The sequence below is a fragment of the Ostrea edulis genome, chromosome 3 (assembly GCF_947568905.1).
Source record: "Ostrea edulis chromosome 3, xbOstEdul1.1, whole genome shotgun sequence".
Classification (NCBI taxonomy): Eukaryota; Metazoa; Mollusca; class Bivalvia; order Ostreida; family Ostreidae; genus Ostrea; species Ostrea edulis.
The window spans coordinates 24,792,538-24,807,629 of NC_079166.1; the positions used below are offsets into that span (position 1 = coordinate 24,792,538).

The 15,092-nt window shown below is 34.8% G+C and overlaps 1 protein-coding gene across 3 annotated transcripts in view; it reads left to right on the forward strand.

The window, feature by feature from the left end:
• Positions 1–15,092, forward strand: part of LOC125675184 (SWI/SNF-related matrix-associated actin-dependent regulator of chromatin subfamily A containing DEAD/H box 1-like) — a 34,861-nt gene that overhangs the window by 19,537 nt on the left and 232 nt on the right. For all 3 annotated transcript variants that reach the window (XM_056157626.1, XM_056157625.1, XM_056157627.1), the window contains 10 exons: positions 568–703; positions 2,091–2,228; positions 2,399–2,500; positions 6,262–6,507; positions 7,138–7,239; positions 7,353–7,448; positions 10,131–10,249; positions 11,943–12,125; positions 13,574–13,680; positions 14,098–15,092. The exon at positions 14,098–15,092 is cut by the window's right edge and continues 232 nt beyond it. In XM_056157626.1, the coding sequence (XP_056013601.1) occupies positions 568–703; positions 2,091–2,228; positions 2,399–2,500; positions 6,262–6,507; positions 7,138–7,239; positions 7,353–7,448; positions 10,131–10,249; positions 11,943–12,125; positions 13,574–13,680; positions 14,098–14,165 (1,297 nt within the window). In that variant the 3' untranslated portion in view covers positions 14,166–15,092. The remainder of the gene's footprint in view (positions 1–567; positions 704–2,090; positions 2,229–2,398; positions 2,501–6,261; positions 6,508–7,137; positions 7,240–7,352; positions 7,449–10,130; positions 10,250–11,942; positions 12,126–13,573; positions 13,681–14,097) is intronic.

Here is a 15,092-nt window from a genome sequence, read left to right on the forward strand (position 1 = left end):
AAAAGATTAGGGCAAGAGGAGATTAAATGTGCTGACAAGTCACTGTTTAAACAGCTGCAGGCAAAGAGAGATAAGTCTGTTCTGAAATAACCCAAAGCAAGTAGTGGGTGATTAAAATTGAGAAAGCACTTGTGGTCAGGAATCCCGGTACAGCAGAAAGACTGTACAATTGTTAGCAGTGTGGATGATCAACAGCGATTCACATTTTACATTCACATTTTATAGCGTTTATTTTTATAAATGTTTATTGGGTATGAAAAATTGATAGTCAAGTGGTGATAGGGCAAAAAAAAAAAGATCATTTGTTTCTGGGGTAAAAATATTTCAACATTTAATGAGACAGGCAGGATTTTTTTGTTTTAGGTCAGACCTGTCTGTCGTGTGTCATCCGTCTTACGTGAACAGTTGAAAGCTTACATTATAGCTTATGTGAAGATTTCAACCTTTAGTTCTTGTATACAACTTTTGTATGATGTTTACTTTCATTGTCTAGATTCCACATGGAAAGTTTTCTATTTTCAGTTTCTAGATATGACTTTTGTAATGATGTCTACTTTCATTTTCTAGATACAACATGGCCACGGGAAGTGTAGAAGACCGAGCACTTTTTAAGAAAGTCGAGTTTCACTACGCCATCTTTGATGAGGGTCACATGTTAAAAAACATGTCGTCACTTCGCTACCAAAATCTTATGAAAATTGCAGTAAGTCTGAGCTACATCATCACTAGTCAACCAGATACACATACTAGAGAAATTCGCAGCAGTATTTAGTATTACGTTTATGATGGTACTTGAGAAATGAAATTCAATATTCAAGTTATTCCAGTTCCTTATATTATGAATTTTAGTAGGGATGTGGATGAGTAATTAATTATAGAAAATGAAGTTTTTTGTTGAACATAAGCTTTAATGGGATTAAAATGTGGATTCCCATGAATCAGTGTTTAATGGTGTTGGTGTAATTGTATATATTTACTAGATAAAGGTGCTGTATGCATTTGGATGTGATGATTTATGGGTTATTTTAGAAATAAATTTTAGAAAATACATAAGGGCATGAACTATGACACTTTACCCAGCATGCTTTATGAAGTGCTTCATGGAGTATGCTGGCATAAAGATTTGCTGTTCATACCCTTGTGTATTTTCAAAAATGAAATGTTATTTTTCATATTTACATTTTACTTTTATTTTTGGAATATTAATTTTTGGAATATTTCCAACCGTTAAAATAGTCATACTGTATGTATGTTTTTCAAGATTCATTCACACCTTGTTCATATTCGGGAGGAAATGGTTAACATTTCAATTGGTAAAGATATCGAAAGTAAAAACATTGGTAAAGATATCGAAAGTAAAAACATTGGTAAAGATACATTGGTAATGAGATATCGAAAGTAAAAACATTGGTAATGAGATATCGAAAGTAAAAACATTGGTAGAGGTATCAAAAGTAAAAACGTTGGTAAAGATATCGAAAGTAAAAACATTGGAAATGTGAATATAAATGATAACTACAAGAACAGTACGTGCTAACTAATATATGGACTTACAACAATCAATCTACAATCTGTTGTTGTAGTATAAGGGGAGGGAATTCTCTCACAATAACAGTCTACAATCAGTTGTTGTAGTATAAGGGGAGGGAATTTTCTCACAATAACAGTCTACAATCTGTTGTTGTAGTATAAGGGGAGGGAATTTTCTCACAATAACAGTCTACAATCTGTTGTTGTAGTATAAGGGGAGGGAATTCTCTCACAATAACAGTCTACAATCTGTGGTTCTAGTATAAGGGGAGGGAATTCTCACACAATAACAGTCTACAATCTGTGGTTCTAGTATAAGGGGAGGGAATTCTCACACAATAACAGTCTACTATCTGTGGTTCTAGTATAAGGGGAGGGAATTCTCACACAATAACAGTTTACAATCTGTGGTTCTAGTATAAGGGAAGGGAATTCTCACTCATTTTCTTTGGGATTTGAAACAAGAGGTCAGTTTAGTCATTCACATCTAATGAGGTATAGAGAATTTAGTGTCCATCTTGTAAGTTTTCTGTTTACAGGTATTAGTTTTCTGTTTACAGGCGGAGCGGCGTTTGCTGTTGACTGGCACTCCCCTTCAAAACAACCTCTTGGAGCTTATGTCGCTGTTGTGTTTTGTGATGCCAGAAATTTTCAGTGGGAAAACTGATCAACTCAAGCAGATGTTCTCCATGATCAATGTAATAACCCTTTTAAACCATAACACCAACAATGGTCAATGTCAGAAAACAGTTGTTCTCCATGATCAATATAAGAAAGAACAGTTTCACTGAATATTCCTTGGCATTTTGTTTAATTTCTCATGCCACATTTTGTATTACGATATTATTTTGTTTTGTAAATTATACAGAGGGGAACTGATGATAAAGCAAAAAGTAGATATGAAAGGGAGAGAATTCAGCAGGCTAAGAGAATAATGCGACCATTTGTCCTACGGAGGCTGAAGTCGGAGGTTAGTCTCCAAACGTTGTGTTCTAACTGCTGTGAAAATAAATCCTTAGTTTTGAGAGACCTGGCATCCTATAACCCATCTATAGATGGTAAATCCATACACTAGTGAGGTTATCTAACATTAATCTACAGATGTAAATACATACACTAGTGAGGTTGTCTAACATTAATCTACAGATGTAAATACATACACTAGTGAGGTTATCTAACATTAATCTACAGATGTAAATAGATACACTAGTGAGGTTGTGTAACATTAATCTACAGATGTAAATACATACACTAGTGAGGTTGTCTGACATTAATCTACAGATGTAAATACATACACTAGTGAGGTTGTCTAACATTAATCTACAGATGTAAATAGATAAACTAGTGGGGTTGTCTAACATTAATCTACAGATGTAAATAGATAAACTAGTGGGGTTGTCTAACATTAATCTACAGATGTAAATACATACACTAGTGAGGTTATCTAACATTAATCTACAGATGTAAATAGATACACTAGTGAGGTTGTGTAACATTAATCTACAGATGTAAATACATACACTAGTGAGTTTGTCTAACATTAATCTACAGATGTAAATAGATAAACTAGTGGGGTTGTCTAACATTAATCTACAGATGTAAATAGATAAACTAGTGGGGTTGCCTAACATTAATCTACAGATGTAAATACATACACTAGTTAGATTGTCTAACATTAATCTACAGATGTAAATACATACACTAGTGAAATTATCTAACATTAATCTACAGATGGTAAATAGATACACTAGTGAGGTTGTGTAACATTAATCTACAGATGTAAATACATACACTAGTTAGATTGTCTAACATTAATCTACAGATGTAAATACATACACTAGTTAGATTGTCTAACATTAATCTACAGATGTAAATAGATAAACTAGTGGGGTTGTCTAACATTAATCTACAGATGTAAATAGATAAACTAGTGGGGTTATCTAACATTAATCTACAGATGTAAATACATACACTAGTTAGATTGTCTAACATTAATCTACAGATGTAAATACATACACTAGTTAGATTGTCTAACATTAATCTACAGATGTAAATAGATAAACTAGTGGGGTTGTCTAACATTAATCTACAGATGTAAATAGATAAACTAGTGGGGTTATCTAACATTAATCTACAGATGTAAATACATACACTAGTTAGATTGTCTAACATTAATCTACAGATGTAAATACATACACTAGTTAGATTGTCTAACATTAATCTACAGATGTAAATAGATAAACTAGTGGGGTTGTCTAACATTAATCTACAGATGTAAATAGATAAACTAGTGGGGTTATCTAACATTAATCTACAGATGTAAATACATACACTAGTGAGTTTGTCTAACATTAATCTACAGATGTAAATACATACACTAGTTAGATTGTCTAACATTAATCTACAGATAGTAAATAGATAAACTAGTGGGGTTGCCTAACATTAATCTACAGATGTAAATAGATAAACTAGTGAGGTTATCTAACATTAATCTACAGATGTAAATACATACACTAGTTAGATTGTCTAACATTAATCTACAGATGTAAATACATACACTAGTGAGGTTGTCTAACATTAATCTACAGATGTAAATAGATAAACTAGTGGGGTTGTCTAACATTAATCTACAGATGTAAATACATACACTAGTGAGGTTGTCTAACATTAATCTACAGATGTAAATAGATAAACTAGTGAGGTTATCTAACATTAATCTACAGATGTAAATACATACACTAGTGAGGTTATCTAACATTAATCTACAGATGTAAATACATACACTAGTGAAATTATCTAACATTAATCTACAGATGGTAAATACATACACTAGTGTGGTTGTGTAACATTAATCTACAGATGTAAATACATACACTAGTGAAATTATCTAACATTAATCTACAGATGTAAATACATACACTAGTTAGACTGTCTAACATTAATCTACAGATGTAAATACATACACTAGTGAGGTTGTCTGACATTAATCTACAGATGTAAATAGATAAACTAGTGAGGTTGTCTAACATTAATCTACAGATGTAAATACATACACTAGTGAAATTATCTAACATTAATCTACAGATGTAAATACATACACTAGTGAAATTATCTAACATTAATCTACAGATGTAAATACATACACTAGTGAAATTATCTAACATTAATCTACAGATGTAAATAGATACACTAGTGAGGTTGTGTAACATTAATCTACAGATGTAAATACATACACTAGTGAGGTTGTCTAACATTAATCTACAGATGGTAAATACATACACTAGTGAGGTTGTGTAACATTAATCTACAGATGTAAATACATACACTAGTTAGATTGTCTAACATTAATCTACAGATGGTAAATACATACACTAGTGAGGTTGTGTAACATTAATCTACAGATGTAAATACATACACTAGTGAGATTATCTAACATTAATCTACAGATGTAAATACATACACTAGTGAAATTATCTAACATTAATCTACAGATGTAAATACATACACTAGTGAGGTTGTGTAACATTAATCTACAGATGTAAATACATACACTAGTGAAATTATCTAACATTAATCTACAGATGTAAATACATTAGTTAGATTGTCTAACATTAATCTACAGATGTAAATACATACACTAGTGAGGTTGTCTGACATTAATCTACAGATGTAAATACATACACTAGTGAGGTTGTGTAACATTAATCTACAGATAGTAAATACATACACTAGTGAGTTTGTCTAACATTAATCTACAGATGTAAATACATACACTAGTGAAATTATCTAACATTAATCTACAGATGGTAAATACATACACTAGTGTGGTTGTGTAACATTAATCTACAGATGTAAATACATACACTAGTGAAATTATCTAACATTAATCTACAGATGTAAATACATACACTAGTTAGACTGTCTAACATTAATCTACAGATGTAAATACATACACTAGTGAGGTTGTCTGACATTAATCTACAGATGTAAATAGATAAACTAGTGAGGTTGTCTAACATTAATCTACAGATGTAAATACATACACTAGTGAAATTATCTAACATTAATCTACAGATGTAAATACATACACTAGTGAAATTATCTAACATTAATCTACAGATGTAAATACATACACTAGTGAAATTATCTAACATTAATCTACAGATGGTAAATAGATACACTAGTGAGGTTGTGTAACATTAATCTACAGATGTAAATACATACACTAGTGAGATTGTCTAACATTAATCTACAGATGTAAATACATACACTAGTGAAATTATCTAACATTAATCTACAGATGTAAATACATTAGTTAGATTGTCTAACATTAATCTACAGATGTAAATACATACACTAGTGAGGTTGTCTGACATTAATCTACAGATGTAAATAGATAAACTAGTGAGGTTGTCTAACATTAATCTACAGATGTAAATACATACACTAGTTAGATTGTCTAACATTAATCTACAGATAGTAAATACATACACTAGTGAAATTATCTAACATTAATCTACAGATGGTAAATAGATACACTAGTAGAGGTAATCTGACATTAATTGGAATATGTCATGTGTTCACATGCAGGACGTCAACACTTCCACACAATATATCTTCTGATATCAATGTATAACTGAAGTAAACTCGATAGGCTATAAATGTTTGGCCAGCATGGATGTACTAAGTAGACGTTATTTAACAGAAACCATGGTAACATTTTATTTTCAGGTTCAGCAGCAGCTTCCACAGAAGCGAGACAGAGTCCTATACTGTGACTTGATTCCCCAGCAGAGGGCGCTTTACCACCGACTGATCCAGCAATTTAAGCAGGTCATGAAGGAGGACAGGGTTAAACAGTCAAATGATGGGGCGTCCATGTTGATGCAGCTCCGGAAGGCGTCCAACCACCCGCTGTTACTGAGAAATCATTACACCGACGACATTGTGAGAAAGATGGCAAAACAACTCACCAAGGTAAAGGTCATGTAGAGGTCATTGTTATATATCAGACATGATTTTTCTATATAACGATTCCGCTTCTGGAAATTTCTAAGTTGCTCAATATATTTCACCATTAACGAATCTTGTTTTCTGGAATATCGGTTTACACTGAATTTTACAAAGCTTGACGTCAGTATTTCCTCATGGTATTCCTCTCATTGATTGGTTGAATCATTACGATATTGCCCAGTCAGCAGAATGAACACTGATTGTAAACACGTGGGCCTTACAAAAATGTTTATAAAAGTAGTACAAAGAGAAGGCAGTAATGTTAATAATGCCATTGCCAAGGTCCACCTTTTGAAGAACCTTTTAGTCAAGTGTTGGAAAATGTGCGTAAGACCCTTGCGTAAGGAACCAATATTACTATTGTTGGCATTTTTATAAAATTTAAAAAACCTCAAAATTGGTTCAAAGAATTCATTTTCTGAAAAGCCTCTTGAAGTCAAAATATCCATTTTCAGCTGGGAGCCTTGAACCCCTGTATACCCCCTGCTGGGGGAGGAAAATCAAAAATCTTTGGCTAGAAAGATCTTTTTAAATTTTTTGTTATAACAATGCCTGTGAAATGATTTTGAATACAAACGCCATTGTTTTGTACAGGAACCATCACACCGAGAGCGGGGGGCTCTGACAGAGTTTATCTACGAGGACATGGCGATGTTAAACGACTATGACATCATGAAACTGTGTGACCAATACAAGGTAGCAATAGGGCAGGGAATCAGCCTAACAAAATAACATTGCGAAAGTAAGAGGACCAGTTTAAGTTATTGACAAATAATTATAGTTCAATGTGTTTCATTATTTGCTTTCAGAAATATTTAGGGAGTTACAAACTAGATAATGATGTCATCACAGAGTCAGGGAAATTCCAAGAACTGGAAAAACTCATGCAGTCTCATAAATCTCAGGTATGTAACGGTAGTAATTCTAAGGTGAGCTTCCACAATCTAAAACAATTCTCATGTTTTATGTTCAGCGCATGTACAATCTAAAAGAATTCTCATGTTACCCTGGGCATCCGGGTTAAAATAGGTCCTCAATACCCCTTGCTTGTCGTAAGAGGCGACTAAATGGGGCAGTCCTTTGGATGAGACCGCAAAAACCGAGGTCCCATGTCACAGCAGGTATGGCACGCTAAAGATCCCTGCTCAATGGCCATAAGCGCCGAGTTTAGGCCTAAATTTTGCAGCCCTTCACCGGCAATGAGTGAAATATTCTCAAGAGGGACGTTAAACAATATACAATATACAATCATGTTATATGTTCCACGCATGTTCAGTTAATTGTGATAGAGTTACATACATATATATTTATACTACAAATCACATTTTTCTCTATGAACCTATTTGAGAGTGTAATAATTTAAAAAATGCAACATTTGTGACAGAGATTTTGCAAAGTCACATCTTGGACTAAGATTGTGGACTTAAGTGGATTTTCATCCCAATCTTGTGGTCTCCTAGCTCCAAAATACATTGCACCATTAGGCCTAATTTTTAACAAAATGCAATGGTGATGAAAGACAGGGTAAGAAGGTGTGTGACGTCATGTCTACATTTTGACGTACATCATTATATGACTGTGACAGAGGAGGATCTAAGGAGTTTGTTTTGTGCAACAAAAAGAAAAAATAAGAACTGCATAGATCTATTTAACAGTTTCAAATCCTTGGCACGTTCCGCTTATCAGACTGAACGACGAGCCTCCACAGTACCCAGGGAGTCCCTTAAATTCAGGATAAAATGTCAATGTTAAAGGTTATATGTTCTCGATTAAGATTGTGGTTGTTTCAGAGTTCTATTTATAGATTATGGTTGTTTCAGGGTTATATGTTCAAGATATAGATTGTGGTTGTTTCAGGGTTTTTATGTTCTATATATAGATTGTGGTTGTTTCAGGGTTTTTATGTTCTGTGTATAGATTGTGGTTGTTTCAGAGTTTTTATGTTTTATATACATTTGTATATAGATTGTGATTGTTTCAGGGGTTTTATGTTCTATATATAGATTGTGGTTATTTCAGGGGTTTTATGTTCTATATATAGATTGTGGTTTTTATATTCCCCGCAACAAGTTGTGGGGGGGTATACTGGAATCGGGTCGTCTGTCTGTCTGTCCGTCCGTCCGTCTGTAGACGCAATGGTTTCCGGGCTCTAAAGCATTATCCTTTCCACCTACGGTCACCATATCATATATATGGACTACCGATGGGATGAAGATGTTCCCTATCGATTTTGGGGTCAAAAGGTCAAAGGTCACGCGCACTGGACATCGAAGTAGCAATATGGTTTCCATTTAAATTCTTTAACGACTTTTTTCATCGCATGGAGATGCTGTGTTCCTAGATACCTTTTGGATCATAATACTGAAGTTTATTTATACCTATTAACAACACCCTTTGGGAAATTGGGGTAAGCGGGGGGTATTCTTAGTGAGCACTGCTCACTGTACATCTTGTTTTTCAGGGGTTTTATGTTCTATATATAGATTGTGGTTGTTTCAGGGTTTTTATACCCCCCGAACGAAGTTCTGGGGGGTATATAGGAATCTGTCTGTCTGTCTGTCCGTCCGTCTGTCTGTCTGTGCAGATTCGTGTCCGGGCCATAACTTCTTTGTTCTTTGACTTAGGCATACCATATTTGGCACACAGGTAAATCACCATGAGACGATGTGTCATGTACCTTCATGACCTCTATATGACCTTGACCTCAAGGTCAAAATTAAAGGTTTTTTACAATGGATTCGTGTCCAGGCCATAACTTCTTTGTTCTTTGACATAGGCATACCATATTTGACACATGAGTGTATCACCATGAGACGATGTGTCATGTACCTTCATGACCTCCATATGACCTTGACCCTTGACCTCAAGGTCAAAATTAAAGGTTTTTTACAATGGATTCGTGTCCGGGCCATAACTTCTTTGTTCTTTGACATAGGCATACCATATTTGACACATGAGTGTATCACCAGGAGACGATGTGTCATGTACCTTCATGACCTCCATATGACCTTGACCTCAAGGTCAAAATTAAAGGTTTTTACAATGGATTCATGTCCGGGCCATGACTTCTTTGTTCTTTGACATAGGCATATCATATTTGACACATGAGTGTATCACCATGAGACGATGTGTTGAGTACCTTCATGACCTGTATATGACCTTGAACTTTGACCTCAAGGTCAAAATTGATTATAGGGTTTTGACATAGTCATACCATAAGACATGGGTGTATCACCATGAGACTATGTGTCATGTACATTCATGACCTCTTTATGACCTTGACCTTTGATCTCAAGGTCAAAATTATAGGTTGATGCCATGGATTTGTGTTTGGACTATATCTTCCATTTTCTTCTACAAATGCATACCATATTTTTACACTCAGGAAAGAGGTAATTTATACCTATTAACAACACCTTTTGGGAGATTGGGGTAATCGGGGGGTATTCTTAGTGAGCATTGCTCACAGTACATCTTGTTATGTTCTGTGTATAGATTGTGGTTGTTTCTGGGGTTTCTGGTTCTATATATAGATTGTGGTTGTTTCAGGGTTTTTATGTTCTATATATAGATTGTGGTTGTTTCAGGGAGACCGGATTCTACTCTTCAGTCAGTTTACAATGATGATGGATATCATGGAGGACTTCCTGAAGATGAAGAAATACTCGTACCTACGTCTGGACGGCTCCACGCCAGTCCCTGACAGGTCAGTACCCACACAGTTCCTGACTGAAGTCATAATTAGATTATAGCCACAGTTTTGTATCCTTAAAATGAAGAGATCCCGGGGCATGTACCTTTTAGTTTGTCCGTCTGCCTGTTTTTCTGCAAAAACTTTATACTTTAACTGTGGCCATAGATGGTGCTAGGGCTTTCATGTTCTCCACGTGTATTCCTTTTGACAACACCTCTGCATACCAAATTTTTTTTACCTCATCACCTCGACCTTGAAGTTTTGCCATACAGGAGACCAGTGTTTTACAAACACATCTTGCTCTTTCTTACTTGGTATACAATTGTAATATTGAAATGTAAAATCAGTTAATTATACCAATTAGGGGTACCCCAATACATATTTTAATGACATCTGATTATGATATACAGTATGTTTGTTAGGGAGAACTTGTTTCTGCTATGTATTGTCTTGTGTATATTAACATCACATGGATAGCATTGATGTACAAGGTTCACCTACTTAAGAACATACAGAGGAATGATGAACATTTCAGGACACCTGTGAAACTCAAACGTTTTTAAAAGCTTTGAAAAAAACACTAGAAATTCTTCTTTTTTTTTTTTTTTTGAAAAAGATGATATGCAATACAGATTCATATGATTTGCCTCTGATACTGGATACACAGAATTTTTAGTGAGGATTTAATTTTGTCATTATCAGTGAGAGTGATGAGATCACTAAAATTGGATATCGTTAAGTATTTATTCCGTATTGTAGGTGATAAGTTATCTTTCATGGAATTATAGCGTCGCTAAATTTAGCTCTCGCTAAATATATAATACCCATTTTTATGGAAAAATCGTTCAATTTATGTCTTGCTAAAAATTCCACTTGTACGTTATTTACAGTCATTAAGGGACTGGTTCACGTTTTTCGAAAGAAATGTTTTTCATTTTTGATGTTAAAAATTAAAAATATAGCTCATTTAATGTTGACAACCACAATTTGGACTGTCTAAATGCGAGGATAAGAGCAATATTTTGGCTTTGATTCTGTGTTATGTAAACAAAGACTTGAGTCTTTTTATGTAAACAAACAAACCAGTGAAATGTTAATTTTGTAATTTAAAGCATCTTCATATTGTACAATCACAAATTTTAACTTTTAAAGGATACATTTTACCTAAAGAATACTTGAGATGTGATATATAATTAACTTGGATGAATATCCATTTATTTTGAAAACCCTGTAAACAATAACACACCTCAATTTTATGTTTTTAAAACAAATAATAAACTCTCTATAATGAGCTTCCATTATGATGAATAACCTTAATTTTTTAGTGAAACCTTCTAAACATATTAGACTGTAGATTTTGATTATTTAAAGTGAAGAACAAAATTTGGAAGAAAATCGTGAATCAGTCCCTTTAGAGAGTATATATTGTCAAAAACAATGCAAGAAAAACTACTGTATGTAAAAAATGGTCATTTTCTGTCAAAATACCAAATATTGCAGTAAACTGATATACTAACTAAGTCAGGTTTACATCACTTTTATCAAATTGAGAGCAATCACTGGGTTGCATTGGGATTGTTGCACTGAAAGTTTGAAAGGAGAGCTTGAATGTCGAATTTAGTGGGCAAATATAGTCCTTATCACTTGTTACCAGCCATTAATGATATCATTTCCAGACTTAACCCATTAATGATCTGATTTCCAGACAAGAGTTGATCGACAAGTACACAAAAGACGAAAGTATATTTATCTTCATGCTGTCCACACGAGCTGGCGGTTTGGGAATCAACCTCACAGCGGCTAATGTCGTCATTATCCATGACATAGACTTCAACCCGTACAACGATAAACAGGCTGAAGACAGGTGTCATAGAGTAGGGCAAACCAGGTAATCACTGAGAGAGACAGGTAATTACTGAGACAGACAGGTAATCACTGAGACAGACAGGTAATCACCGACACAGACAGGTAATCACTGAGACAGACAGGTAATCACCAAGACAGGTAATCACTGAGACAGACAGGTAATCACCAAGATAAACAGGTAATCACTGAGACAGACAGGTAATCACCGACATAGACAGGTAATCACCGACACAGACAGGTAATCACTGAGACAGACAGATAATCACTGAGACAGACAATCACTGAGACAGACAGGTAATCACTGAGACAAACAGGTAATCACCGAGACAGACAGGTAATCACTAACATAGACAGGTAATCACTGAGACAGACAGGTAATCACTAACATAGACAGGTAATCACTGAGACAGGCAGGTAATCACTGAGACAGACAGGTAATCACTGAGACAGACAGGTAATCACTAACATAGACAGGTAATCACTGAGACAGACAGGTAATCACTAAGACAGGTAATCACTGAGACAGACAGGTAATCACCGAGACAGACAGGTAATCACCAAGACAGGTAATCACTGAGACAGACAGGTAATCACTGAGACAGACAGGTAATCACTGAGATAGACAGGTAATCACCGAGACAGACAGGTAATCACTGAGATGGACAGGTAATCACCTAGATAAACAGGTAATCACTGACATAGACAGGTAATCACTGAGACAGACAGGTAATCACCGAGACAGACAGGTAATCACCTAGATAAACAGGTAATCACTGACATAGACAGGTAATCACTGAGACAGACAGGTAATCACCGAGACAGACAGGTAATCACTGAGACAGACATCTGTCCGAGGTAATGTTTTCCAGACTTTTTTCTGTAACAGATGCATGGACGGCTTTGAAATATTGTCACAATTTCTGCCTTAAGAATTGTAAGAGTGAGTTTGCATTTCAGCTGGATTGGTGCACCTTGACCTACTTTAGGTAGTTTTCCAAGTAATTTTCGTTATGGATAAAGGTATTGCCCTGAAATTTTTTCACAACCTCCCTCTCAGAGAAATGCATATTATTAATCAGTTCACGTTTGAACTTAAATTGGTGCACCGTGACCTACTTTAAAGTTAAAAGTAGGTCAAATAGTTTCCCGGACTTTTTCTCATCATACATGTAGATGCAGATATTGCAATGACATTTTGTCATCACCTCCCTCTCAGAGAAATGCATAACCAGTTCACAGATGGATTGGTACACCGTGACCTACTTTAAAGCTTTTCTATTCAGAACGTGTGTGATACATGTATCAATTCAGAATTTCACTGTCTGAGACGGGCATATGTTTGCACCGTTTGCTGTACTCTTGTTAGGACAGGTTTTGGGGAATAATTTGTAGAGATAATTAGATGATGGTAGTAATATTTTTTAAGGATAGAGATTTGATACTTATATAGATATATTTGTTTTGTAACAGGGAGGTTTCAGTGATTCGTTTGATCAGTAAGGACACGGTAGAGGAAGGAATGCTGAGGTGTGCTCGGGACAAACTCAAACTCGAGAAAGATATCACTACAGATGAAAGTAAGTCATGTGTAGTAATACAGGGTATGACAAAAGTATACCCTACTCAGTAATACAGGTTATGACATTAACTATTTTCAGTTAAACGTTTTGCCGACTGTGGTTGAGCAGCACAAACAGCTGTGACTTTGTTTATTGAGTTTGAATCGGTACCGACAGCTGTGATTTTTCTATAAACATCAAGCTGAATATTCAAAGTCCTGCGGTTTCTGAGTAATATTATGTACTGGTGTCAAGGCTTATTCTGTTATAACTGTTTATTTAATGATTTTATCAAGTATGACATTAAATTTAGTCTTTGTTAGACTGTTAATATTGTACTTAAAGTCACTAAAAAAAATAATAAAAACACAAAAACAAATAGCAAAAACCACCACGTGTAAACATTAAAGCAGTGGAATGTGAATTTTCTTCCAGGCTCGGACAAAGAAAGCTCCTCTGATGTTGCCTCACTCCTCAAAGATGCTCTCTCTGTCAGCTCTTGACCTCAGTTGACCTTGTAGACCACCAATCACCACTAGATCAGATCCACATGGGCCAATCAAATGTCAAACAACGTTAGAACTACGTATCATTTGTCAGCAATGTGTATCATGACAGATAGCATTACACTACATTAGTGTCAGTGAAATGAAAGCAAGATGTTTTATGTAAGATGTACAGTTCAGATTGTACATCTGTTGGATTGTTTGAAATATGGAAATTTTGTTTAGAATATGAAAAGAAGTATAGAAATGGGACCTTATTTTGTACAGAGTTATATTATGGTAGGGAGTGCATTTTGTATGGAGTTTTGTGTGTATTAAGTTTTATGGAAATTGTATTTGTATGTCAAGCAGTTTTGCAAAAATACAACAGCCCCCAATTATTATTGAAGGATGATATTTAAAGGCGCCCTTCCCTTTTGATATTTGAGGGTCTCTCTCTTGAAGTGAAATTTCCGAATATGTTTCTTTGCAAATTTAATGCCAACTGTCCTCATTTTGCAACTTTGAACAGTGAAGTATAGCAAGTAATTGGAAGTATAGACCATTATGAACAAAAGTTTTTGGAGTAGGATTCAGTTTGCACGGAATGCTGGGATATGGTTGTCTCTGCAAAGGATGCTGGGATATAAATGTCATTTTTATAAAGTCAAAAGTTGTATGGTGTCTGTGTAGTGCTCTATATCTTAGCTGTACTTGTAGATATGAACGTAGTGTAAGATTTTGTTGTCAATTTGAATATTGTTTGTCATAGGAGATGAATTAACTCCATATAAGAACAAATATGGGCTATAGAAAATTGTTTTACAAATGGATGGGATAAAATCTTGCCAAATCTTTTACTTGTTCCTTGAAAATTCTCCTAAAAAGGTAAATCTTATTTTTGCCGGGGGGGGGGGGGGGGGGGGGGGGGGATTTTTTCCCATA